Genomic DNA, 27,938 nt, shown 5'->3' with positions numbered 1-27,938 from the left:
TGGCTCTCCAATATTGGGGGACTGGAGTGTAAGGGGGTCCTTATGGGGAGGTGCTTATGGTAGGGGATAGTCCTTTGGGTTCCCTATGATGGGAGAACCGTTGTCTTGGGGGGTGTTGTATAATAAGGGGGACCAGATTGGGGGGTTATGGAGTGAGGGGGAAGGCAGACTGAGGACAGTCCTAGGGGTCCCTATTGTAGGTTAGACAGCTTCAGGGAGCAGAAGGACTTGTTTATTGGGAGGATCCCTATGATGGAGACCAGATTGGGGCATCCCGTCCACTGGAAGAGGCAGAGGTAGTTCCTTATTTGAGCCAGATTAAATGGGTCCTCTAATTAAGAGGGTGAGGCTGGGGTGGGGGAAGTCCCCTATATTGCTGATCATAAATTGGTGGATCCCTCTATTTGGAGGGCAGCCCATGGGAAGCCCCCCTATAATGGGAGGCAGATTAGGTGGATCCCCTAGTTTGAGGGTGATGAGGCTTTGGGTGCTCCCCAGTATTGGGCAGACCTGGATTTGGGGGATAGCTACTGGGATCTTATCACCCATGATGCCCTGGAGCAGAAATGATGCGCACCCCTTACCCAGCATAGTCTGGGGCAGGGGTGAGGGGCACTTGTTACCCATCATGCTCTAGGACAAGGAGCAGCCATTTACCCACCACGCTCTGGGGCAGGGCTGGTGGGCACTCATTACTCATGATGCTCTAGGACAGGGAGGGGGAGGGGTCAGAGGCGCCCATGGCCCATTTTGCGGGGGAGGGAGCAGAGTGAGGGGGGGGCGGGGCAAGCTTAAGGCCGTGGTTGCTAGGGAGGCCCGGTTGCTACGGGCGGAACCAGGCGCGAGACGGTTGCCACGGAAGCGAGGTGTCGCTAGGGGGCGGTGCGCGCGTGGCTAGACGGAAGCCGCGCGCCGGAGGGCGGGGCAGGGGGCGAGCAGCAGGACCCGGATGCCGGCGGGCTATGGAGTTCCCCTTCGATGTGGACGCGCTGCTCGGGGAGCGGGTCACGGCGGTGGACCAGCACCTCCAGCCGCCGGGCCGCAGGGGGCCTGGCTACACCGCGACCGCCCAGGTGATGGCAACTGGCCTGGGCACCATGGGTAACGTGCCCATCACCCCGCCCTGATGGCACCTGGGTAAGGGGCCCTAGGGCACGATGGGTAATGGATGCCCATCACCCCGCCCTAGGGTACCTGGGTAAGGGGGGACCCTGCCCCAGGGCACCATGGGTAACATGTGCCCATCACCCCTGCCCTAGGGCACCTTGGGTAAAGGGCGCCCCTGCCCCAGGACACCATGGGTAACGTGCCCATCACCCCTGCCCTAGGGTACCTGGGGTAAGGGGGGACCCTGCCCCAGAGCACCATGGGTAACGTGCCCATCACCCCTGCCCTAGGGCACCTTGGGTAAGGGGGGACCCTGCCCCAGGGCACGATGGATAATGGGTGCCTATCACCCCTGCCCCAGGGCATGATGGGTAAGGGGGGACCCTGCCCCAGGGCACCTTGGGTACCATGTGTCCATCACTCCTGCTCTAGGGCACCTTGGGTAAAGGGCGACCCTGCCCCAGGGCACCATGGGTAACGTGTCCATCATCCTTGCCCTAGGGCACCTTGGGTAAGGGGGGACCCTGCCCCAGGGCACGATGGATAACGGGTGCCTATCACCCCTGCCACAGGGCATAATGGGTATTGGGGGGATGTCTCCTGCCTCAGGGCATGATCAGTATCGGGAGGCTCCCATAGGTAATGGGTGCCCATCACCCCTGCCCCAGGGTATGATAGGTGCTCCTTCCCCATGGTTAACCTGTCTCCAGGCTTTGCCAGGGTGGCTTTTGCTGGATTTAGAGCACCCCAGAGCATCCAGTTGAGGGTGGTGCCGGGAAGGAGTTGTTTTGGATAACCTGGGTCCTTTAGGATCATTGGTATGTCCCCTCATTTGCTTACTCTGGAGCCTTCCACAGTGGTGTTTTGGGGATATAGGAGGCAAAGTTATTTCTGGATATCACCCAGACTCCAGGGATGATGGGTAATAGCTATTCTCTGCCCTGGGGTGTGATGGGTAATAGCTACCCATCATCGCTGCCCCCAGATATGATGCATATTAGGCACCCTTGTCCTGGGGAATTATGGGTAATAGCTGCTCATGTGATTGGACCTTGGTGCAGCTGGGTAAAAGGGGCATGCTGGGTAAATTCCACCACCTGTGCTGGGAATAATCTGCCACCCCTTGCCTGTGGAGCATGCTGGGGAATTGCCACCACTTCCTCACAAAGTCACTTGTTTAAATGGCCTCTGGAGTTTTTTGCTGACTTCTGAGCTATGGGGCGGAGGTAGGGGAAGGGCCAGAACCCCACATATTGTAACCTACAACCCACAGTTCCACCAGTGAGCCATGGGCCTTGCATCTTCCAGATGGCCACGTATCTGCACAGCAGTTCCATGTATCCATGCCACAGCGTCCCTGGAGTGATGTAGCCCTGGCTACGGAAGAGCCTGACCCCTCCCAGTGAAGGACTGAGAAACATAGGCTGGGGATTGGGGTGTGTGAGGCAGTCCTGGGTTCCATTCCCAGCTCAAGAAGGGGAGTGGGGTCTAGTGGGTTAGAGCAAGGGGTGGGGCTGGGAGTCAGGACTCCTGGGTTCTAGCTCTAGCTCGGGGCTGGTGGTGGAGTGGGGTCTAGTGGTTAGAGCAGGGGGGACTGGGGATCAGGACTGCTGGGTTTTATCCCCGGCTCTGGGTGGAGAGTGAAGTCTAGTGGTTAGAGTGTGTGTGTGGGGGCGGGGCTGGAGGTCAGGATTCCTGGGTTCTATTCCTGGCTCTGGGAGGGGAGTGGGGTCTAGTTGTCTAGAACAGATCTTGGTGTTTAGTTGTAAATGGCGGGGGAAGGAGTAACAGAATTCAGCAGAAGGCAAAACTTTATTGGATCCCAGCAACTCCAGCCCCAGACAGGGGCCGGGCAGCGTTGATCCCTACATCCTATTCCCCAGGCCTTTGTCCAGACAGAGGTCAAAATTTCTCCAGTGCTCAGACTCCGCTTTCCTCCCTTGGAGAGAGACTTGCATAGGCTCAAAGATTTGCCCAGACAGCGCTAGCCCTGACACCCAGCTGGAGAGCTCCCCCACCAATGCCTCCTAGCTCGACATCCCCTAAAGAATCCTCCTCCCTTCAGACACTGGTAGACAGTTTTTACAGTGGTGAGGCTGGGAGGCTGTCACCAACATACAGCCGATTAAATCTTTCCGCTCTGCTGCTGCTGCTGCTTCATGGCTGCACTGCCTAATGGATTGTGCCAGAGTACTGTACAATGGGTTGTGAGAGTCCCTCATGATCCCCCGAGGCCTTTCCATTGTGGCTTACGTGGGGATTTTATGTTAAAAGACTGAGGGGGTGGGCTGGTGGATAGAGCAGGTGGCCAGGGCATTACGGCCCCTTGAGTTCTACCCCCAGGTCAGGGAGCGGGGTGGGGTCCAGTGGGTTAATGGGGGGCTGGGAGCCAGGGCTCCTGGGTTCTATTCCAGCTCTGGGAGGGGAGTGGGGGTAGTGGTTAAGCAGAGGGGACTGGTAGATGGAGAACAATAGGGTATTGTCCTGCTGTTTTTCCATGTGAATGCGTCTCAGACACAGCCTGACCTCCTGCGGTCCCCTCCCCCTTGGCATTTAGGGCCTCAGACCCCTTTCCCTCAGCAAATTTGGGCACAGCCCCTCCTTCTGTGGGTGGCTCGGACTCCAGCGAGTCCTAACTCCTTTGCTCTCTTGCCTCCTCTGCTCAGGGTGGATCTGCAGCAGCAGCTCATGACCATCATAGACGAGATGGGCAAGGCCTCGGCCAAGGTAAGGCAGGGTTTGGAAACCGAGGGGTTAATGGGAGGTGGGATGGGATCAGACTCGGGGGTGGGGGGAAATAGGGGTACCAGGATCAGCCAGATGTGAGCTCCCCCACCCTTGTTTACCCCGCCCCTCGTTTATTCCCCTCCTGTTGTTAGAAGATGAAGGCTCATCAGCGAGCTAGAAAACGGGTGAGCTCAGGAGGGTGGGGAATGGGACAGGTGGGGGCTTTATCCTCTAGGGGGCGCTGACTCCGACATGGCCCCAGGGCAGGGTACAGGCTGGCTTAGGGGGCCAAGAGGCACTGGCTCTGATCCAGGGCTGAGCTGTGGTAGTTCTCCTCCCCAGCACAGCCTTGCCCTCTGCCCCAGCCCCCCCCCCAATCTGTTTCTAGGCCCAGAACCTGCCGGCCCCAATCACCAGCGCCTCGCGGATGCAGACAAACCACCACGTTCTCTACATCCTGAAGGACAATGAAGTGAAGACGTGAGTCCCCCTGCGACTGGGTTTGGTTCCCGAGCCGTCCCTGTGGAGAAGGGCACGTCATCCTGCATCAGACCAGGGGGCCATTCTGGCTTATTAGCTGGCCTCCCCAGATCAGACCCATGGGCCCATCTAGCCCAGGATCCTACCTCCCCAGATCAGACCCATGGGCCCATCTAGCCCAGGATCCTGCCTCCCCAGATCAGACCCATGGGCCCATCTAGCCCAGTATCCCACCTCCCTGCATCAGACCCATGGGCCCATCTAGCCCAGTATCCTACCTCCCCGGATCAGATCCATGGGCTCATCTAGCCCAGTATCCTACCTCCCCGGATCAGATCCATGGGCCCATCTAGCCCAGTATCCTGATTAGCACAGTGAACCCTTTGGTTCTGCCCCCGCACAGTAGCCAGTGCTGGGTACTTCTGAGAAAGTTATAAACTTCCCCCAACTCACTCTACTGGGCATTACTCTCAGATGTTGAGAGATTCCTTCTTGACACCCACCCCCTTCCTCAGGTGGGCATCAACTCCTGTCCTGAAGCCTGAGAATTGGATGTGTCTACACCAGTGTCTGCTCTCCTGCATGCCTCATTCAGCTCTTTGACAGGGTAATGTCCTGCAGCAGTGAATTTCACAGGTCCTCCGTCCCTCCCCCTCTACATTCACCATACCATAGACATTGGAGGAGTAGGTGGGACCCTAGCTCACCTGTCCCTGGCTCCTCTGTCCCTATGCAGCTGGTACCATAGAGAGTAGAGGAACTTCATGCACAGACAGGACAATCTCGGCATCCCATCAGTGTATCTCTCCTCTCTCCCAGCCTGGTGCCGTCGCTAATGTCCCCTCTTTTCCTCCCCCATTGCAGAGCGGGGAAAGGGGCCATAATCGGCTTCCTCAAGGTCGGCTACAAGAAGCTCTTCCTGCTGGTGAGTTGCTGTAATGGAGCTCTGAACTAGAGACCCAATAGGGGGCGCTCTCCCCTCAGTCAGTGCTGACCCAATGCTCCAGTGCGACACTAGGGGGCGTTGTGCTGCAGGGAGCAGGTTGGATGGCTCAGTAGGGGGGCGCTGTCCCCTTACAGTCTGTGCTGGCCCCAGTACTGTGCTGTCTAACTGGCCTTTTGTGTTCCACTGCGATCCTTGTTCCTTGGATCTATTTCAGTATCAGGGGAAAAACCTCTGTTGGAAAAGGTTCACCCAGCTTTAATCAGGACTCCTGGGTTCTATCCCTGGCTCTGGGAGGGGAGCGGGGTCTGGTGGGTTAGAACCAGGGTGGGGTGGGGGCTCGGAGCCAGGACTCCTGGGTTCTATCCCTGGCTCTAGGAGGGGAGTGGGTTCTAGTGGGTTAGGGGGTATCCGGGAGCCAGGACTCCTGGGTTCTCTGATATTTCAGGGCAGGTCACCTATTCTGGGCCCCCCTGGTTATTCAGCAGTGCCTGCATATTCTCTCTCCTCTTCCTCCCCCCCCACCCCAGGATCGCCATGGGGCTCACAATGAGGTGGAGCCGCTGTGTGTGCTGGACTTCTATATCCATGAGTCGCTGCAGAGGCACGGCTATGGCAAGGAGCTCTTCCAGTGCATGCTGCAGGTGAGAGCCGGGGCCCAAGGGAATTGCTTCGTCTGGGAGGGTCCCTCTCATCCCTTTCCCGCCTCCCTGCCACACCCAGAGGGGTGAGAGGGATCCTCCCAGACAGACCCAAGGGGGAACTAGTGAGGGGAAGCCAACGCAGACGAGCTCCACGGAAAATAAAGACGCCGTCTCAGGCTTCATGCTTCTCTGTTAGCCAAATTCCCTCTCCTAATGCCAGTTACCTGAACGGTTTCCCAGCATGCCCTCTGTCCTAGTGCGCCACAGACAGCGCCCTGCTTAGATGCCAGCCCTGGATAGCCTTCACTTCCTCAAGCCTCCTTCCCTTTGGACAGGCTTTGTGGGTCTTCCCCCCCCGCCCCCACCCCCGACTGTGGGAATTCATGGTTACAGAGAGTGGGAAACCTCTCAACCCCAGTCTTGGAAAACTAGGGGAGTTCTGGTCAGTTTCAGTGTCTTTCCATTAACTTCAGTGGTCCGCCATGATCTTTCCCTGGGCTGGCCAATGCTCGGTGCCCCTCCCTGCCTGATTGCTTCACCCCCCTGTTAGGAGGCGATGCCGTAGTTGCGTCCTGATTACAGTTACAATGTTCTGAACAACACACGTGCATATGATCATCACCAGAGCCGGTACACAGATCTCCTCACGGCCACCAAATTCAGGCCACTACAAGCTTCCATTAAAGACCATCCTTGACGTATATTGATACACAGTAATATTGTTCACAACCAATGAACAGTCGCTTATTCTGAGGAGTTCAAACCGCCTGTTCTTCCCTTGGGGTCCTGACTCACAACGGGTGACCCCATTGATTCATCTGGGCCTGTATTCCCGCATCTATGGGGGACCCCATTGTTCCGTCTGAGCTTTCATCCCAGGCCACTGGTCGGGCTGGTACCAGGAGTCTGTGACCAGGCCTGAAGCTGCTGGGAAGTGGCCAGTTAGAGGTGGTGGTTATGACTGGGAACTGGGTTGAGGCTCACTAACCGCTTTCACGTGTGGGCCAACAGATGGGAACAACTTTAAGCAGCTACTGCCCTGGTGCTGGAGTGGAATTGGTGCCTCCTACAGGGGAAAGGCCCTGTGTCCCATTCCTAGGGACCTACCAAATTCACGGTCCATTTTGGTCAATTTCACGGTCATAGGATTTTAAAAATTGTAAATTTCATGATTTCACATATTTAAATCTGAAATTTCATGGTGCTGTAATTGTAGGGGTCCTGGCCCAAAATGATTGGGGGGGTCCAGTCACAAGGTTATTGTAGGGGGGATTGCAGTACTACTACCCTTACTTTTCCGCCTCTGCTGGCGGGAACGCTGCCTTCGGAGCTGGGCAGCCGGAGAGCAGCAGCTGCTGGCCGGGAGCCCGGCTCTGAAGGCAGAGCCACCGCCAGCAGCAGCAGTACGGACGGCATGGTATGGTATTGCCACCCTGACTTCTGCACTGCTGCCTGCAGAGCTGGGCCCTCGGTCAGCAACTGCCACTCTCTGCCATTCTCTGGCCGCCCGTTCTGAAGGCGGCGCAGAAGTAAGGGTGGCAATACCGTGACCCTCCCTAAAATAATTTTGCAACCCCCCCCCTGCAATTCCCTTTTGGGTCAGGACCTGCAATTTGGGAAATGCTGGCCTCCCCCGTGAAATCTGATCTTTTGTAGGCTTTTACTCTGTACCATACAGATTTCACGGGGGGAGACCAGATTCCATGGTCCGTGATGTGTTTTTCATGGCCGTGAATTTAGGGCCCTACTCATGCCCCATCCCCTGAGCTAGTCAGTTCCTTAGCTGAAGATGTGGCTTGTGCCGTGGGTGTGTTTGATCTTGACCCTGTGGCCTTGACTAATCCCCGGCTGCATCTCCTCTCCGTCCGTCCGGCTGGCAGCGCGAGCGAGTGCAGCCCCACCAGCTGGCCGTGGACCGCCCCTCGGAGAAACTCCTCTGCTTCCTTCGCAAGCACTACAACCTGCAGGGGACCATTCCCCAGGTGAGTCGTGCCCTCTGGCTCCTCCCATCATCCTCTGGGGAGTGGGGGATGGACACACCCCATTGTGTCCAAGGGATGGTGGGAGGCATGTACTGAGTGATTTATTAGCTGCTTTTTCGACGTCTAGCCATGCCGGGGAGCTGCAGAGGAGAAGGCTCTTGCCCCATGGCAGGGCCAGAGGGGCTGATTCTCAGGTCCCCCGCTCCTGGAGGCTTCAGACCACCTTTGTCCTCCTGGAGCAGCAGGGGCCTGAGCATGACTGGGCAGGGCAAGGGGGAGGCTGGTGAAGGGCAGGTGTATGAGGGTATCCGGGGGGGGGGGGGGCGGTGCTAGGGGAATTGGGCGGGGGAGGCTGGCGCTGGGGAGGAAGGGGACGGAGGAGAGCGAAGCGGGGACTGGTGCTGGGGCACAATGGGGTCAGCAGGGAGTTAGGGGTGGGGCGGGAGGCATCAGAGGCAGGAGTTTCTCACTGTCCATGGCCTTTGCTTCTCCCAGGTGAACAACTTCGTGATCTTCGAGGGCTTCTTTGCCGACCAGCATGGTGAGTGGCCTGGCCGTGGGTGGCTCTCCTTCTCCATCAGCGGGAAGCGCTTCCCTGCCATGCAGCCTGTACCCTGCACAGACCTGCGCCAGCTGGGGGCTGCCTTGATGGCAGCTGCAAAGCCCGGCCTGTCCCCTAGGGGTCAGCGTTGGTCCTGCTTCCCCATTGCGTAGGCAGGGCTACCCCAGAGGTCTGGGGTTTAGACCAGGGGCTAAGCCCACAAATCTGGAGGGCAAGCGGCAGCACCTAGAGGGCAGCAAATCCCCCAATCGGAGCGATAACAGCACCACTCAGTCCTGCTTTCCGCCTGGTGGTCCTGTCTCTCCACTGCCCTGTGGGGTTTCAGGCCTGAGGAGGGAGGTGCTCTTCACCCCCTTCCCGGCCAGCTGGGCCAGCTAGCCTGGGTGACGATCAAAAGGCAAACAAAAATTGTGGTGTGGCCCCTTTAAGGCCAGGTGCAGTCTGGGAATTATACTCTCTTCTCCCCCCCTCCGCCCCGAGCTAGGGCTAGGCTTGATGGGAAGGAACAGGACCTCGGCTGTATCCTGCTTCTCACCTGGACAAAGGGCAGAATGGGAGACTGAGGCACAGAGCAGTGAAGTGACTCACCCAGCAGGCCAGGTGGCAGTGCTGGGAATAGAACCCAGGTGTCCTGTGTCACGGCCCACTGTGCTAACCCTTAGGCAACTCTGCCTGTTTGAATCCTGTTAAACTCCAGGCCTCAGCTCCCTCCCGTGTCCATGAGTTCCACAGGCTCATGCTGACTTCGTTCATATCACCCGGAGGCAGTGGGATTTAACCCTTTGTGCTGCCTTCGTCTGCTCCTCCCGCTGCTGATCATCCCAGAGCTGCGGTGGAGGGGCGGGGGGGCAGCGTTACCGAATGCCTCTGGAACTTAACCTTGCTCTATTTCTCCCCCTGCTCGGGCCCGTCTCGCCTAGAGAGCTTGTGCATTCTTAGCACGCCGAGATCCTCCCTGCCTGAGGTTCCTGGCCCCTATGCTGCCAGGCCTCCCGTCGCCCTGGGGGTGGCGTTCTCTCTAAGCAGCCTCAATGCAGTACGGAACGCGTACTGCCCCCTGAGTGTCTCCTCCCCTGCATCTAGGCCTCAGCCCCACACAGACGCCCCCTCTCCTCCTCTGTCCTGTGATGACCCCCCAGACCTTGGCTGATCTGACCCCATCCTGCCAGCTTCCCTGCCACCGCTTTGGCATCTCCGTGTGCAGAGCAAGTGGCACTTTACAGCTCGTTGCCGTCTACGTAGCGCATTCACCTCTGTGCAGAATGACAGGCTGTTACCTAAGGCAAGCGGTATTACAACCACAGCTGTAATGCAGCCATCTCTGGGGTGGGCTGCGGCAGCGCCTTAACAAGCAGGCAGCAAGATTTCACAGCCTAGTACTGAAATGTGGCCACTTCTGGGGTGGGGCAGATGATTAACCGCCATGCCACAGTGCCACCCAGAGATGGCTTAACCAGCGCTGAAATGCCGCCACCTCTGGGGTGGGGCAATTGGATAACAGGCGTGCAGCGACACCGGGATCGCTCCCCTACCACTGACCCGCCTTGAGGGTGGGGCATAGCAGCTGCTTAATAGTCCTACCAAAGCCTAGGGCCAGATGTGATGAATACAGTGACTAGCAGCTGTTTGGGACAGGAAGCGAAGAAGAATTTTTCTTAAAAGTGTAGGGAAGCTAGTGGAAGTGGGACTAGGAGGAGATGAATGAAGAGTGAGTACCTGCTTGAATGTGAGCGATCAGCACCTTGAAAAGACACTGCCCCCTACGGGTCAGCACTTACTGAGGAGAGAGTGCCCCCTACTGAGCCCCCACCCAGCTCCCTGCAGCACAGTGCCCCCTAGTGCCACAAGGGGACATGGAGGTTGAGACTTCCACTATCCCATCATTCACCCAGTACCATGCTCTGAGTCCTAACCTCTAGCAGCATCGGGAGCAGGCTGGCCAGTGCAGCAGCAGTCTGTCGCCCCCTTGAGGCAACTCAACCACACCACGCCCTGCCGCCCAAATCCATCCTGTGCCGGGGTTGAAAGCTGTCATTGAAAGGCAGCATGCAGGATCGAGCCCTGGAGTTCGCCCTGCTTTGCGGGGAGGGAACGCGACATTCCGAGCCGGGGACTTGCAAAGACCGATTGAATCAGCGTTCGTATCTGGACGACTTTATCCCTGTCACGCGATTTCCATTCCCTTGTGTTTTCAAAATCCCGCCCCACTGGAACAAAGAGAGTCCTTTGTCTCCCGCCCACACCAAACAGGGAGCTCGGGACAGCTGCCATCTCCCTCCGGAAACACCCGCAGGCCACCATTTCAAACGGACTCTGATTTCCAGCCCCTCAGTCATGGGCTGCCTGACTCCAGACACCTCTGGCCTGGCTCTCAGAGGTGCTGATCACCCACAATGCCACTTGTAGACAGTGGGAAGTGTGGCTCCTTGGGCAAATCAGTTTAGCTGAGCACAGAGAAGGTGAAGGGGTGACTTGGTCCTAGGTTGACCAGATGGCAAGTGTGAAAAATCGGGACACTTGTTTTTTTCAGAGGCCGGTGGGGAGAGTTGCCTATTTAAGACAAAGCCCCTAATCTTGGGACATCTGGTCACCCTATTTAATCACTGTCTAGCAGTACCTGCAGGGGGAAGAGAAAACTGATAGTAGGAGGCTCTTCAGTCTAGCACAGGGGGTCTCAAACTCTTTTTGCTGGGCCCACCATTGAAAATATTTCAGGCTGTGCCAACCCCCCTCACTCTTGGTACCAGACGTCGCTTTTGCAACATCAGTGCAAATCCCTACAGAGCTAAGTAACCGTACTATGCCCCCCTTACTTCTGCGCTGCTGCTGATGGCAGCGCTGCCTTCATAACTGGGCAGCCGAGAGTGACAGCTGCTGGCTGGGCACCCAGCTCTGAAGACAAGGAAAAAGAACGAGCGAGAGAAAATTACGGACATTTGTTCGTATTTCAAAAATCCACCCAGACGGAGCTTGGAGGACCAAAAAGGAGGTCATATCTGGGAAAACCCAGACGTAGGGTAATCCTATAATTTGTGTGATCTCGTGACTGCCCTACAGTAGCCTTGAGACCCCCTTTTGGGTTGGTACCCCCAGTTTGAGAAACACTGATCTAGCAGACAGAGGTCTAACAAGAGCCAATGGCTGGAAGATTGAGACTGGTACATTTTTACCAGTGAAGGGCATTAACTGCTGGCCCAGCTGTGCTGTGCTGGATTCTCCACCACCAGAGATTTTAAAATCAAGAATTGGTCTTTTTTCCCCCCCAGATCTGCTCTGGTTCAACCAGGGATCAATCCAAAGCCGTTCTGTGGCCTGGCTTATCCAGGAGCTCAGATTACAAGTGTCCCTTCTGCCCTTAGAATCTAGGAAGCGGACGCTAGGTGGTTGGGGCCCAAATGTGCAAGGGAGGCTATAGTCAGAGGCTGCTCTTGGAAAGGTTGGCCTGAGCGTCTCCGAAAACAGGGAGCGTCTCTGTGTTCTGGGTTTGGAGGCTCCCAGCACAGCGTGGTCCTGAGCGGTGACTGAGTGCTAGGGGAATGCAAATATAATAGCGACGGAGGTTGCTTCTGCTCAGCCAATTCTGCTTGAATTAGACCCCTCCTGGCAGAAATGCTAATGCCCCTTGAGGCCGCATCCTGTTCAGGGATGGGGGGGTGACCTACACGCTGCTTTGTAGGGCTTTGCCAAATCTAGCAATCAGTGTTTCAAGCAATGGGGGGCCTGCCCCTTTCTTCCAGGGTGGGGCAGCTGGGTAACAGCCGCACATTAGCACTGCACAGGGATTGCTCGTCTCATGCTGAGATGCAACCGCCTCTGGGGTGGGGCAGGGCGGGAACTGCTGCACCAGGATCACTCATCCAGGGATGAAATGCAGCCGCCTCTGGGCTGGGGTAGTTGGAGAACAGACGCACAGCGACACGGCACAAGGATCAGCCAGCTAGTGCTGAGATGCAGCCACCTCAGGTGGGGTGCAGCATCCTTTTAATGGCGAACAGCAACAGTGCACGTTTTGGAAAGGAAAGGAAACCCACAGGGTGCGGTGCTTAGAGAGGCAGTACAATGCAATCAGCCATGGTGAGATTTGGCCAGGGCCCCGGGGTGCATTTGTTCTGGTAGCGCTTACTAGCCCAGACATAGCCTAGGACCCCATTGTGCTTGGTGCTGTACAGACCCAACCAAAGCGACGGGCCCTGCCCCAAAGAGCTGGCAATCAAAGTTAGACCAGGAGCGATCACGGCCTGGGTTGGAGTGCTCCCCGGGAAAGCCAAGGCTGCCAGCAGAGGCCTCGGCTGGCCCTTTAGCCGTCTGGTGAGCCCAGGATGGGTTTGAAACCTCCAGCTCTGGGACGTGGTAGTTACCCCTTCTGGCCTCTGCCTTTCTGGGACTGACCTTTCTCACCTTCTTCCTGCAGCTCCGGTGAGGAAGTTGCCTCCAAAACGTGCTGAGGAGGAGATAAAACCCTACTCTCTAACAGACCGAGAGTGTAAGAGACCCGTTGCGCCGGCCCAGGGTGGGGGGCCTGGAATGGGACATGGGGCCTTTCCCCACTACGGGGTGCTGACTCTGATCCACCCTGTGGATGGGGGACTGGCAGGCTCAGGGGGTGGGGAATGAGATACAGGGCCTTTCCCCTCTAGGGGGCGCCGACTCTGATCCAGCCCCAGAGGGAGGGGCGGAGCACTCTGGTTGGCTCAGGGGGTGGGGAATGGGATGGGGGGGACTGGCTGGCTCAGGAGTGTCCCCACCTAGGATGTGCCCCTCTGTTCCCAAACAATCCCAGGAGGTTTTGTGTGGCGCCCCTAGTGGCTGAGAAGAGGCAGCATTTGGCTGTAATGAACATCAAAGGGGGGTTTGAGGCCGCTGGACCCTGTGGGGCCCTAGCCTGACTAACCCAGCCCGCGCTGCCTAGTGTCACCACACAGGGGCGCCTGGACTCAGCAGGGCCGTGACGGGGGGTCCCCCGAAATGAGGCTGCTGGTACGTGTGGTTTTCAGTATGTCCCTCCCTTCCCCCGTTTGCTTTGACTGGAATGGCGGGGGGAGGGGGAGAATGATTCCCCTTTCCCTTCTGCCCCACAGCCCAGCTCCTGCACTGTCCCCTCCCCTTCTGCTTCCCCCTTTGCCTCCCTCACCCAGTGCATACCCCGGAGGGGTCTTTACTGCCATGTGCAATGATCCCACTGCACCCACCAATCAGCTGTCAGCCACACTGCCCTCTCCAGGAGCCGCTCCCACAGCTGTTGGGGGGGAACCCACCTCCCCTCTGATGAGGGAGGGCAGATCCCTGCCCCTCGCTTTGCAGAGAGGACAGACTAGGAACCCCCCCACACACACACTGCTAGCTGGAGGGGTTCATCCCACAGCTACCACCACACGGCAGGGGCAGATGGACTGGGCTGTCTGTATTACGTTCTATCAATCTTATCTGGCCCCCATCACCATAGGATCTGAGCACCTCACAGTAGCCCTGGGAAGCAGGGCCCTGCTACTATCTGCCTTCTGCAAATGGGGAAACTGAGGCACAGGGAAGCTAAGTGACTTTCCCAAGGTCATTCAGGGAGCCTGGGGCAGAGCCAGGAATAGATCCCGGGTCTGCTGAGGCCCAGACAAGCACCCTCCCCACTGGGCCATCCCTAGACAAGAGGGGCTGAGAGCTGGAGAACAACCTGGGCCCCTCTTTCTTAACATGCCCTTATGTCACATGTCCTGGGCCTCTCTAGCAACAGGAGGCCCCAGAACTCTATGACTCTGCAAGGTTCACCCGCTCCCACTTCGTTCATCCAGGATCCCGAGGGCCCCCAGGCTGTACCTGGGTTAGGAAGGTGGGGTGGGGATGGAGCAGGGCTGGAGGGTCTGATCCTGGGCGTCTCCCTTCAGTCCTGAAGGAAGAGGTGGAGCCACCCTGGCCCTTCAACCAGTCGCATTCGCTGACCCACTCCAGCAGCCTGGGGAACTCGCCGGTTCGCACCTGCCTCAAGCCCTTCCTCAACGAGCAGGAGCTGCTGCGGAACCTGCGCCTCTGCCCCCCGCACGCGGCCGCCCACCACCTGCTCAACGGCGAGCAGGGCGGGCCGGCCGCCCAGAGGCGGAGAACCAGGTACGGGGTGGGGGATGTTGCTGCTCTAACCCTGACGGACTCAGCTGGCCTTGTACCGAGGAGCGTGGGTCCTTTTATGGAGGGCATCCTGCTGGGCAGTGCCCGGTCACAGGGATCTGGGCCGTTCAGATCTGGGTGGCATCTGGTTGCAGGGAGAGGAGCGGCATCCGATTATGGGTGGCTTCCATTAGCGGGGCTCTTGGCTGCTTGTCAGCACCCGCTCCTGGGGATTTGGGATCTGAGCTGCCAGGCAGTGCCCGGTCCTGAAGATCTGGGTCACTGGGCTTTTGGGTGACATCCAATCCCATGAGATCTTGAACACAGGCTGGCCTCTGGTCCTGCAGATCTTGGATCTGGGCTGCTGGTTGACATCTTGTCCTGGCGATTTGGGGGTTGTGGGTGCAGGGTGGCATCTTCTGACTCAGCCAAGAACCATGGGTGGGGGCGGTAAGGGAGACAGTGACCCTCCTCATTCTCCTGGCCCTGTGTTTTGAACTGCGCTAACCCACAGCTGCTCAGCTCTGTCCCCTCCCCCAGTTACCCGGAGGGGGCATCTGCAGGCTGGATGTGAGGCCTCCCTGCTCTGGGCCAGACTCAGTGGGGCTGTGAATGTGGGGGAGTCGCTCAGCACCGGGGAGGTGGAAGCAGCAGTTGTGTCATTTGGTGAGCCCTGGCTGGACCACCCGCTTTGCACGCTTATCCTGATCCTGCACGTCTTGCACACCCTCCCCAAGTGCTGCCTTGGGGGGAGTTGGCCTTATTTTGCACACACTGCCAGCCCTTGCACGCCCATGGCAAACTTTTCCCCTTCTCTGGGCTGTACCCGCTCCCGCTGAGGCTCGGATCCCTACCCACTAGGGTCGCATGTTCGCTCTAATACCAAGTCAGTGCAGATTGCCCTCGATTTGCACTGGCCAGGTGTCGAACTGGTGCTGTTTACCCTGCTTTCGCACGTCCGCACCGAGTGCTAGATTGGTGCCAGCTGCACTGGCTTTCCCATTTACGGCGACTCCCAGATCAGTACCAGGTGCACTAGTTTTGCATGTTCCCACTGAGTCCTGGATGGGTCTCTGTCACACTAGTTTTGTATGAGTGCCGGCTCGGTGCAAGGAGACCTTCTTTTGCATGTTCACGCCGAGTGCTGCATCGGCACAAGTTATACTCGTGTTGCACGCTGTGGGATCTGTGCAAGCCACACTGATTTTGCATGCCAGGTTGGATCCGTGTCAGCTGTGCTGATTTTGCACGCTCATGTTGCACACCACCATGTTGCATCCATGCCAAGTGCTCTGATTTTCCTCGCTCACCCTTTGCAGCTCAGATGTTAGATTTGTGTGAGCAGCTCTGTTTTTACACACTCGCTGTTTGCACACGTGTTGGATCTCTGCATACCTCACTGGTTTTGCATGCTCACCTGTTGCACATTCAGATGCTGGATGTGTGCGAGATGCATTGATTTTGCACACTCAGAATTTGGATTCGTGTGAGCCAGTCTGGATTTGCACACTCAACCTTTGCGTGCTCACATGTTGGATCTGTGCAAGCCAATTAGTTTTACACACTCACCCTTTGCACACCGGTATGTTGGACCAGTGTGAGCCACACCGCTTTTCCACATTTGTGCTCTGCACGCCAGGTTGGATCCGAATCAGCTATGCTGCTTTTGCATGCTTCTGTTGCACATGATAGTGTTGGGTCCATGCAAACTGCTCTGATTTTGCACACTCTCACTTTGCCTGCTCAGCGTGTTGGATCCATGTGGGCTGCACTGATTTTGCGGGTTCCCCTTTTGCATGGCTGGTACTGGTTTTGTACGCTCAGGGTTTGCGCCCACGGCTGGATCCATGCAAGCTGCACTAACTTTTGCACACTCGTGCTTTGCATGCCCAGATCTGGATCAGCGCAAGCCGTGCTCTGAGCTGCTCTCACTTGACATCACTGCCAGCCAGTTTCAGCTCTGGGCTAGTCACCCAGCATTGCCCCCTGCCCCCTGCTTTCCAGCCGGTTGGGGGGATTATTCCCACTTTTTGCAGCGTGGTTGAATATGGCCCAGCAGAGCCAATGCCTGGAACCTCTAGCCATTCCCACTGCACCTCCAGAACCGCACAATAGCTCAGCTCATCTGGCGATGCAGGCGGGATAAGAACCGGAAGTCACCAGCCATCTCTTTTTGGGTGGGGGGAAGGGATCTTGCTTAGGTCACATTCCCCCAGCCTGCCTGGGATCTAACCTGCCTTCTCTCTGTCTTTCTCTCTGCCCCATCCTCCCCATCCCAGCTCCCTCACCCGCTCGGAAAACACCAGCCATTGACATCGCCGCTGTGTCCCCCACCCTCGCCCCGGCTTGGTCGTCCATTTGTGTCTTGAGATCTTGGCGAGAGGGGGGGTTTCAGCCCCATCGCTCCTCCCCAGCCCTTTTTTATATGCTTGGGGGGTGGGGGCTGGCGCAGACGCCGGGTTATTTCTGGGGCTCAGTGGGTGTTTTTCCTGGGCTGCTTGTTTTTCTATGGAATTATCCTAAAGCACCCTCCGAAGAGGGATCTGGTCCCATTAGCACGGTAGTTCCCCCTGCCCCCTTTTTAAAAAATATGCATATGTTGTACTTTGGATCCAGTGGGAAATCTGGTTCTGATCGTCCCGCCCGTGCCAGATCTCAAAACGGGATCCGCTGCTTAGTGACAGATCAGATCCTCCCCCCTTGTGTTTGTCTGTAGGTGGATTTAAAGAAAAGGATCCATTGCAAATTGGCAACTGCAGACTCAGAAATAGGACCCCCTTGTTTGTCTTGGGATCTAACTGGGATCCACTATAGATTGCCAGTGGACTCAAACTAGATCTCCTCAAGCCACTCTAGAATCAGGTCCCCTTGCAGGTCACCACTGGCTTACTTAAGGATAGAATCCATGTGTGTTCCTTAGTGGGTGGATCTAAAAGCGACCTACTAATTTGCTGACTTAAGGGGATCCCTTTATTTTTCTGAGTGGCTGGATCTAAAAGGGATCACCAAATGCTAACCTCATAATCAGAAATAGGATCCCCTTATGTTTCTCGATGGATCTAAGTGGGATCCAATGTGGGTGGAGTCTAGAGCAAGGTGCCCCTTGTGGTTCATGCTTGCTGGATTTAAAGGGTCTACTGCTGATCACCAGTTACCGGTTTTGTTTCTTAATTGGTGGATCTAAAAGGGATCTGCTGCAGGTCACCAATTCCTGGTTTTAAAATGAGATCCCATGTGATTTGCTGTTGGTGGATTTAAAAAGATCCATGCTTGCCCACCAACAAGACTCTGAAATAAAGTCCCTTTGTCTTGTGTGGTTGCTGGATCTAAAAGGGATCCGCTGCCGATTACCAGTTGCTGGCTTCAAAATATGACTCCTTCCTTGTTTCCCAGTGGCTGGATCTAAAAGAGATCCAGTGCAGATCACCAGTAGCTGACTCCAGAATAAGATCTGCTTCTGTAGTCTCTTGAGTGGGTTAGAAAGGGATGTGCTTCATGCTGCCAACCACTGAAACCAAACTAAGATTCTTTGATTGGTGGATCTGAAACGGGGCCCACCTTAGCAACACCCAAGACCGACAGGCTCCTGCGTCCTCCAAAGGCGATCCGCTACATGTTGCCAATTGCTAAATCCAACAAATAGAGCCCGCCCCCAGCTTCCTGATCGGCTGGGTTGCCACATGGCTCCATTACAAATGCCTCTTTAAAAGATTGTCTACAAATTGCCAGGGGCTAAAGCCTCGAGGGATGCACTGTCTGCTGCCAGATCCCTCTGAGGGGTCCCTTCAGCTGACAGATCCATGGTAGGGATCTACGGAGGATGCGGCCAGTAGCCAGATGCCCCCAAAGGGAACTGCTGTTAATGACTTCTCAGTTGCTTTTGCTCCAGTTCCCCTGAAGGCATCACAGCTGTTCGTAGGATTAGAGTAGGGGGGCTTGAGAGCCAGGACTCCTCAGTTCTATCCCCAGTTCTGGGAACCGAGGAGGGGCCTAGTGTGTTACAACAGGGGAGCTAGGAGTAAGGGATCTTGGGTTCTAGCCCCAGCGCTGGGAGGGCAGTGGGGCCTAGTGGTTAAAGCAGGAAGGCTGGGAGTAGAGAGCCCTGAGTCTCTTCACAGACTCACAATGTGAAACTGGGCAAGTCCTTTCCCCTCTCTGTGCCTCAGTTTCCCCAACTGTAAATGGATAAAATTAGGGTCCCATCTCCCAGGGCTGTCATGAAGCTTAATGAAAGTGTTAATTAGTTAATAATTATTAACACTGGAAAACTTTGATTCTAAACCTTCCCTGACCTGAATCTGGTGCACTTATTTTAAAATCATATTAGAACCTGGAGGGCCAGCTGAGATCAGGGCCCCGTTGTGCAGGGCGCTGCACGGACACACAGGGAGAGACAGTCCCTGCCCCAGCTGAGATCAGGGCCCCGTTGCGCCCTGCCTCAAAGAACCGACAATCAGACCAGGCAGATAAGGGAAGGAGTGTTCTCCCCATTTTACAGATGGGGAAACTGAGGCCAGAGAAATTCATGCCTAGATCCTCAAAGGTATGTAGATACACCGCTACCTCGATATCACGCCACTCGATATAACACACATTTGGATATAACGCGGTAAAGCAGTGCTCCAGGGGTGGCGGGGCTGTGCACTCCGGTGGATCAAAGCAAGTTCAATATAACACGGTTTCACCTGTAACGCGGTAAGATTTTTTTGGCTCCCAAGGACAGCGTTATATCGAGGTAGAGGGGTACCTGTGATGAAGTGGGAATGTTCTATAGTAGTTATATGAGGCATATGCCTCAGTTTCCCCATCCTCAGCGCTCCCCGTCAATACCGTGACAGCGGCACCCTTTTCCAAACAAGGGAACCATTGGTTAGTCACCTGGCACACGGCAGCTGGAGGATCTTAGGTCAGCGTGGAGGAAAGAAGGTTCAAGCACAGTGAACTCCATAGTCAGGCTCTGTCTCTCAAGCCGACCTCCTTCCTCCGCTCCCAGCTTCCTCCAGAAGCCAGCACTCCTCCCCGACCTCTCCAGGGCCGTCCGGGCGGGGGGGAGAGGGGGATGTGAGTGGGACAATTTGCCCGAGGCCCCGCAGGGCCCCCCATGAGAATATAGTATTCTATAATATTGCAAGTTTTTTATTTATGGAAGGGGCCACCAAAATTGCTTTGCCCCAGGCCCCCTGAATCCTCTGGGCGGCCCTGCACCTCTCGCTCGTTTGTTCTGGGCTTTTTGCTCAGCTTCCTGGCAGGGAGGCGGGGAAATCCATGAAGCCCTGGAGCTCGGTTCTCTCTCGCTGGCCCCCTTGTTAATCTGGGTCAGTTTCCACCAGTTCCTTAAGGGCTCTTGGTTCCACCCAGGCAGGGAGGGGAGCCCCACCTATGTCTCTTAGCCTGCCCTGAGAGCAAACGTAAATCGGTGTTCCTCCACTGGGTACCAGTGCCACGTGCAGGGGAAACTGAGGCACACGCAGGCCTCCATACAAATACTAGGGCAAGTCCCCACTCCGTCACAATGCCCATTGAACTCACTGGCTGTTATGCGCCTAAATGCCTGGGAGGATCTGCACTCCGGGACTTGCCGAAGGTCACACCCTCTCAGTGGCAGAGCTAGGAACTCCTGGTTCCCAGCCCAGGGCCTTGTCCACCAGCCTTCCAGCGCACCGCTAGCTTACTGGGTTGACAGTGTCTCACTCTGATCTCTGCCCCCGTTTGTCCCCCCTCAGCCGCCCAGGGCTCTGAGCTGCCTTCGGTCGTTAGCGTTGAATGCGGGAACATGAGCTTTTGTTTACATTTCAATAAAGTTTGGAGTTTTTTTTATTATTATTCAAAACCTTCCACGGACGCCTTTGTCGTTTATTGTTGCACTGCAGAGGCCAAGGGCAACTGCCCGTCTCAGCTCTGGAACCATCTTCTGGGGTTGTGTTGTCAGGAGGGGAGTGGGGTCTAGTGGTTAGTGTGTGTGTGGTTGGGGGGGGCTGGGAGCCAGGACACCTGGCTTCTATTCCCATCTCTGGGAGAGGAGTGGGGTCTAGTGGTTAGAACAGGGGGGGCTCAGAATTAGGACTTCTGGGTTCTATCCCTGGCTTTGGGAGACGAGTTGGGTCCAGTGGGTTAGAGCAGGGGGGCTGAGAGCCAGGACTCTCCTGGGTTCTATTCCCGGCTCTGGGAGGGGAGTGGGGTCAGTGGATTGACTCTCATCGATCCCTGCAGGTATGCAGCACATTGCTAGGGGTGGGGGCGGGTCTTTGCCCAGCCAGCCCCTTTCACCAGCTGCTGGGTGCCCTGAATAATAAGCTAAGTGCAGCAGTTTGATTGAGGTCTGCACAGGACCAGCCAGGGGCCCTTGGTGCTGCCCAGGTCTGGAGTATAATCCAGGATGGCGCTGCCCTCGCTGCTTTGTGTCAGCCGGGATCCTCTCAGGCCAGTAGACTGACCCCCTAACATGGCTTCCATCTTCCACCTCCAAGGGTCCCAGAGTGATTTCCACCTCTGGGGTGGGGCAGCTGGGGACCAGCCCCACAGCGACGCTGCCTGGGTGTCACTCACCCAGCGCTGAAATGCAGCCACCTCTGGAGTGGGGCAGCTGGGGAACAGCTGCACAGGGACTCGGTGCAGCCATTTAGGACAGGAAGTGAAGTGGGTCAGTGGATCTTGTAGGGGGAAAGGCAGGGAGGTGAAATGCAGGTGTCGGAGTTGGGATTCGGACAGGGCCCTGTGCAAAGCAGGTCTTTCAAGATCAGGAAGGTTGTCAGGAACAAGGGCATCAGCGCTGAGTGCCAAGGGGGAGCACCCCAGGCTGAGCTGCCACCCCGTTCCCTTCAGCATGGTGCGGTCCATGGGGTCAGTACCGCCTGTGAGGGGAGAGCGCCCCCTGCTGAGCCCCCCACCTTAATTCCATTCCATCACATTGTCTGTGCTCCCGTCCCATGAGACTCCATGCCATGTCTGTCATCCCCCCCTCCCAGCCTGGCATCCCCCCATCCCTCACCTTCCACCTCCTCCTCATCACCCCCCCCGTCTCCTCCCCTCTCTCCTCCAGGGGGAGCGCTGTGGGGCAGGACGGTCTGGTGGCTCAGCGGAGTTCCTACAGCCGCTACAGGAGCCCCACCCCCTTGCCTAAGGGGGTGGCCAGCGGCGCTGAGAGGAGAGCGGGTGAGTGGGGCAGGTGCAGGACGCCACCCTGAGCCGGGCCGGGGTTTCCATCTCTCACTGTGGATGGGGGGTGTGTGTGTCTGGGCTGGGATCGGGCCTTGGCATCCTGGCAGGTGGGCATCTCACTGCTCTGAGCCACCCACCTCGAAGCCCAGCACACAGGCTGCAGCCGCCCCCGGAGTCTGGCAGTTCAGGGAATCCTGTCGCAGCCCCCGAGAGTCAGCCGGAGTGCTGCCACATCTTCACTGGTCTCTTACTGAGCCTCCACCCCACACCCTGCTGCACTGGGGTCAGCACTGACTGCCAGGTGTACTGAGCCCCCCACGTCCTCCCTGCTCCGTGCAGCACAGCGTCCCCTAACAGCACACTGGGGTCAGCACAGCACCCCCTACTGAGCCTGCTCCCTGCAGCACAGCACTCCCAGCTGCACATTGGAGTCAGCACAGCGCCCCCTACTGAGCCCGCTTCCTGATGCACAGCGCTTCCAGCGGCACATTGGGATCAGCACAGTGCCCCCTACTGAGCCTGCGCCCTGCAGCACAGCGCCCCCTAGCGGCACATTGGGGTCAGCACAGCACCCCCTACTGAGCCTGCTGCCTGCAGCACAGCGCCCCCTAGCGGCACATTGAGGCCAGCACAGTGCCCCCTACTGAGCCCACTCCCTGCAGCACAGCGCCCCCTAGCAGCACATTGGGGTCAGCACAGCGACCCCTACTGAGCCCGCTGCCTGCGGCACAGCACCCCCTAGGGGGACATTGGGGCCAGCACAGCTACTGACCCCACTCCTTGCAGTCCCGAGGCGGCTAGGGTAGGAGGTGGGGGGATTGGGAACGACATCAGGGAAGTTAAAATAATTGCTGCTCACTCCCCATTTTGCTCGTTGACCCAGAGAGCAGCCGAGAGCCGCTAAGGAATCTCCAGGACTCAGAAGGCCGGTAAGATTCCTGCTTCCGCTGCCTGCCTCTGGGACCCCTCCAGGACACCCCCAACTCCACAGCCTGCTCTCCCCATGCTGTCCCCCTGCTTCTGGGACCACTCCATGACCCGCCTCCAACCCGCGTTCCCCACACCACCTGCCTCCCCTCTGCTGGGATCCCTCCCTGTGCTCCCCATGCCACCAGCATGCCCAACTTCTGGGACTCCTCCGTGATCCCTCCTCCTCTGGCTTTTGTTCCTCACACGGCCCACCTCCCTTGTTGCTGGGAGCCCTCCCCTCCCCCTGATCCACCATCCTTGGCCTGTGCTCCCCACATCACCCCCAACACACACACGCACTCTAGCAGTACTCGAGGGGACACCACCACCCCCGGCACTGACTGGTGCCTCCCTCTCTCTCTGTCAGGTTGGACAGCACAATGATCACCAGCCAGGACCCATCACATCCAGCCCTCCTACCCCAGCCAGGTGGGATGGTCCGTCACTCTGCAGGCACCTCCCCTCCCACCAAGCCGGCCCTGATCGACAGGACTAAAGACCCAGGCATCCAAGCAGCCTTGGAGTCAAAGCCCTCGGGCCAAGGAGATCCTGTGGACTGCCTCCCTCCACGGCTCAACAGCAGGTGGTACGATCGAGTCGGAGTGCCATGGGGGAAGCAGCTATCTTGGACGGTAGCGGGAGTGTCATGGGATGCCCAATGGATCCGCTACAAGCAAGAATATCGCAACACCAGGCCCTGGTGAGCAGGGGGGCAGCTAGCACAAAGCCAGTGTGGCTGCAGAGCCCCAAGCCTACGGGCCCATCTAGCCTGGTATCCTGGCTCCTCCCTGCCAGGACCAATGAGCCCATGTCGCTTGCTATGCCAGTATAAGCTTGATCTACTGGCTGGAAGGATTCCCCTGAAATTCCACCTAGTCCATCCCAGCCCCTGGTGGCTTTGGTCTGGAAAGTTTGGGAGGGGCTGTCACATGAGGTTTTGGGGAGAGAAAAGGAGGCCCCAAGACCAGGCACCAGCGTCCTCTTCACACCCACCCACCCACACACACCCCGCGGTTAGCACTGGGGATAGTTGGCAGGGAGAGAGGAGCCAGGGAGGAGTCACTGTGCGGAGGGTGCAGAGCTGGAGACATCAGGGAGCTGGGCAGTGGGAAAGGTTCTCTCTAAACCCATGTTTGGATGAATTTCCATTCCCTCCCCCACACCTCTAAAAAATGAAAATATTTCAATTCTGCAAGGCCGCCAGAGAGCCTCATGGGAGATGTAGTTCAGTTTACTCCTGTCCCCATTGTCGACTATGGGCCAGGCTTCCTGGCTGGACTATGTCTCCCATGATGCATTTGCCTCTCCTCATCAAGAGACTGTGGTGACTCATGGGAGATGAAGTCCCTCTAGGAAGCCCAGCCTAGGGAAGAATGTGGGGGCATGAGACACCTGAACTACGATTCCCATTATGCAGCATGACCAGTGGCTCCCATGATACAATCGCCTCCCCTCTCGAAGAGCTCACGGTTAAGGCTGCATGTCTGTCATGATCACGGAGGTCACAGATTTCATTACTTTTGCAGCGGCCGGTGCAGCTGGCTCGGGGGCTCCCCAAAAGCGGCCAGCATGTCCCTGCAGCTCCTAGATGGAGGGGCCAGGGGGCTCTACATGCTGCCCCTGCTTGCAGGCACCACCTCCGCAACTCCCACTGGCTGTGGTTCCCGGCCAATGAGAGCTGCAGAGCCAGATCTCGTGGCAGGGGCAGTGCACGGAGCCCGCCTGGCCTTCCCTCCCTCTAGGCAGGGCTGGCTCCAGGCACCAGCCCAGCAAGCAGGTGCTTGGGGCGGCCAAGGGGAAGGGGCGGCATGTCCGGGTCTTTGGCGGCAATTTGACAGCGGGTCCCTCACTTCCTCTCGGAGCAAAGGACCTGCCGCCCAAATTGCTGCCTAGAGGGACTGAAGTGGCAGCGGTATTGCTGATTGCGATTGCGGCTTTTTGTTTGTTTGTTTGTTTTGCTGCTTGGGGCGGCAAAAACCCTGGAGCTGGCCCTGCGTCTAGGAGATGCAGGGACATGCTGGCTGCTTCCAAGGAGCTGCACGGAGCCAGGTAGGGAGCCTGCCAGTCCCTTCAACCCCACCCAGCACCAGCAGGGGTCCCAGGCTGTGCACCGCCTCCCACCACCCCCCAGCACCCATGGGGGTCCCAGGCCATCCCTCCAGCACCTCCGGTGGCCCTGGCCCCAGGAGCACCTGCGGCACCCCGGTCCAAGTTTTAGTTAGGGGTATATAGTACAAGTCATGGACTGGCCACGGGCCATGTATTTTTGTTTACTACCTGGGACCTGTCCATGATTTTTACTAAAAATACCCATGACCAAAACATAGCCTTACCCATGGTACATCATGGGATATATGTACAGAGGAGGCCCAGCCTACAGCAGAATAATCCTTCTGAACTGCAACTCCCATGATGCATCTGCCTCTCTTCCCTGAGAGACTGGTGCATCATGGGAGATGTAGTCCAACCAGGGAGCCTGGCCTGAAGACACCCAAACTAAACTCCCATGAGGCACTGTAACAGCTTGTTTAAATCGAAATATTTCACTTTTCAGATTAAATGTTTCCTATTCAAATTTTTGCTGAAAGATTTAATGTTTTCCCGGGGAACCACCCCTCTCCCTCACCCCCTCATTTTCCAACTAGTTCTGGGTCAAATGCTGCCATGGGTCATAGCAGAGCACCCAACTGCCCTACCCTAGATACATTCCTATGGGGGATGGGACATCTGTGGGGAGGTGATCCCCCTGCCTCTCTGCTCTCTGGCTTTCATCCCTCATCTAGACACCATCATTCATCTCTTTCTCCATCTCTCCCTCCTCTAAGCCTCTCAATGCTCCACCTCCCAGGCCCCCACTCCCTGGCTGTTCCTTGCTGGGGTGTTAGAGTTAACATCAATGGAGAGGGGTGGAGCCAGCGATGGAGGGGGTGGGGTCAATGGAAGGTATTCAAGATAGGGGCTGTGACCCATAGCAGGGAGCCACTGCCCCTTTCCATGGTGCTGGGGAGTCCAGGCAGAGAGGAGTGGGATCCCAGTATGGAAAAGGCCAAGCCCCAATTAATTGTTTGCATATCCTGGTTATTTGGTGCTATGGGGTTTTACATTTCCCATCCCGCCGGTTCTGGCCTCTGCACTCGTACGATGGATTTAACAGCGGCAGAGTGTCGGGCCTTTTAAAGAGATTGAAATAAACCAACCAGCGAACAGATGGATCTGCAACTCCCCCATGATGACAGCGAGATCTTGTTATTAACCTTAAGCACAAGCACCCATTGACTTCATTAAGCATGTGCTCACTTGCTTACAGCATCATAACGGTTTGCTTAAAGCAATTACGGGCAGGATCCTGAGAATGGGATCTGGCAAAAGTCCTGGCAGAGTCTTCAAGAGTGGCTTTGAACAGGCACTTGACACGATTTGAGTTAGAAGATGGTATCGATGGATTTCTTCAACACAGGGGTTGGGTGGCGTTCTGTGCCAAGGAGCACTTTTTTAGAGGACGGGGTTTGTGCATTTTTTAGGTTTCTCGGTAACTATTTTGGTCATTTTCTGGTATTTGCTATTCTAATAGATATCTGTATTATCGGATGAAGCCATGATTTACGGGCAAGCGTGCCATTAAAAAAAATTTCAGATCAGAAATCAGCTCTTTTTAAAAAAAATTAAACATGTTGTCACGGACTCACAGGACTCGTGCTCTCTCTTGGCTGCGTATGGTCCCTGGGAGGAAGCCCCTACAGCGGGACAGTCCTTCTCGGGAATCCACTCTCTCTTGGGCGTTAAGCTGTAAGCCCCTCCACCGCTTAGAACCACATCTCTGTGAGCCTTCAGCACGCCTGTCTCTTGCCGTGCACCCCCTCAGGGAGTCCACTCGCTCTGGACCCCCGGGGCCTCCACACCCAGAAGGAATAATGCAACCCTGATATCTAGCCTGCAGTGACCCTCAGCCAGCATAAACCAGAAGGGTTTATTGAGCATCTGAACACAGCATAGAAAACACTCAGAGCATCAGGCCTAACCTCCCTCAGCACAGTACCTCTAGGCCTCTCCTGCATCCAGGTGGCTCTGGCTGCTCTCTCTGCAGACCAGAAGCCTTCTCCTTTCAGCCAGTCATCCTAGATCATCTCCCCCAACAGCTCCTCCCGTCCTTTGTCTTTGGTCCCAGGTAAACAGGTCGCCTGGGCCTCCTCTCTTGCATCCTTTGTTCCCCACTGGCTGGAACCAGTGGGTCAGGCACCGGGATCCTTTCTCCTCAGCCCTTTGTCCTCCCACTGGCCAGAACTGGCTGACTGCCAAACTGGGGTGGGCCTCCTGGTCACCAGTCACTAGGGTCTCCCATCTCCAGGCAGTTGTCCAAGGTCTCGACTGCTAGGCGAGGTCACACCTGGTCCTCTGTAACAACAAACTCCCTCTCCCAGCACCTTGTTACACACAGAGCACACAGGGAAACTGAGACCCACACAGTATTCATGCAAAACTCTTAAGAAAATCCCCCACTTTGTTACACGTCATGTGGGGTGTGTGTGTGTCTGTCTCTGATGCTCCATGCTGGAGGGCCTGAAACCGTGTGTGTGTGTGTCTGCCAACTCCAGTCTTATTATTGTTTATTCATTGTATTGTGGTGTCTCCCCATCGGCCAGGTTGCAGAAGCACATGATGGGAAGACGGCCCCTGCCCCAAAGAGCTCACGACCCAAGTCTACGATGCAACAACCAGTTGGGGGGCAGGGACGGGGAGTGCAAGATGATAGTGAAATGATGGTGATCAGTCGGATATATGCAGCTGTCACAACACAGAAGGCGGAGGGATAGAAGCGTGAGCTGTGGTGCTGGAGCTTCTGTCTATGGTCTGCAGACAGAAAGAAGCAACTGTTAGGGCCACATTCTGCAATTATTTTAATCCTCCTCCTTGGTGGGGGTTTGAGGCCATGTATTTGTACAGCACCTGGCACAGGCAGGGCATGGGTTATGAATGGAAACCCAGGATGCCACCGCAATATATGAAGACTACATTAATTATTATAATGATGAGTGGGAGTCTCATTGTCAGAGGGGGCCCCTCCTGAGGGAGGGAGGCAGCAGGGAGGGGGACCACACATGGATGGGATTCAAATCCCATGCCACCCACAGGGAGACCTGGAGGAAGGGTGGAATGAGATCTGCAGCAGCAGCCAATTGAGGCTCCTCCTTCTCCCTCCAATGAAGTCCCGCCCATCATGAGTTAAGCTCCTCCCCAGTATGGGTTAAGCCCCTCCCCTCTGATTTGGCTCCTCC

At 56.6% G+C, this 27,938-nt stretch overlaps 1 protein-coding gene across 5 annotated transcripts; it reads left to right on the top strand.

The window, feature by feature from the left end:
- The first annotated feature begins 921 nt into the window (after positions 1 to 921).
- ATAT1 (alpha tubulin acetyltransferase 1) lies at positions 922 to 27,794 on the top strand. Of its 5 annotated transcripts, none has more exons than XM_039502170.1 (13): positions 922 to 1,067; positions 3,769 to 3,834; positions 4,223 to 4,314; positions 5,179 to 5,239; positions 5,788 to 5,901; positions 7,782 to 7,883; positions 8,379 to 8,424; positions 12,857 to 12,928; positions 14,322 to 14,541; positions 21,578 to 21,690; positions 22,580 to 22,625; positions 23,033 to 23,365; positions 27,306 to 27,792. In XM_039502170.1, the coding sequence occupies exons 1-13, from the start codon at positions 963 to 965 to the stop codon at positions 27,421 to 27,423; spliced, it is 1,488 nt and encodes a 495-aa protein (XP_039358104.1). In that variant the 5' UTR covers positions 922 to 962; the 3' UTR covers positions 27,424 to 27,792. The 5 variants fall into 5 exon arrangements, with proteins under 5 accessions (XP_039358104.1, XP_039358108.1, XP_039358107.1 ...); XM_039502171.1 differs by lacking the exon at positions 922 to 1,067 and adding an exon at positions 2,432 to 2,543 and having other exon boundaries at positions 3,774 to 3,834; positions 27,306 to 27,793; XM_039502172.1 differs by lacking the exon at positions 922 to 1,067 and having other exon boundaries at positions 3,787 to 3,834; positions 4,164 to 4,314; positions 27,306 to 27,794.
- Positions 27,795 to 27,938: the final 144 nt, after the last annotated feature.

The sequence above is a fragment of the Mauremys reevesii genome, linkage group 15 (assembly GCF_016161935.1).
Source record: "Mauremys reevesii isolate NIE-2019 linkage group 15, ASM1616193v1, whole genome shotgun sequence".
NCBI lineage: Eukaryota > Metazoa > Chordata > Testudines > Geoemydidae > Mauremys > Mauremys reevesii.
This window is presented reverse-complemented; position numbering and strand designations above follow the sequence as displayed.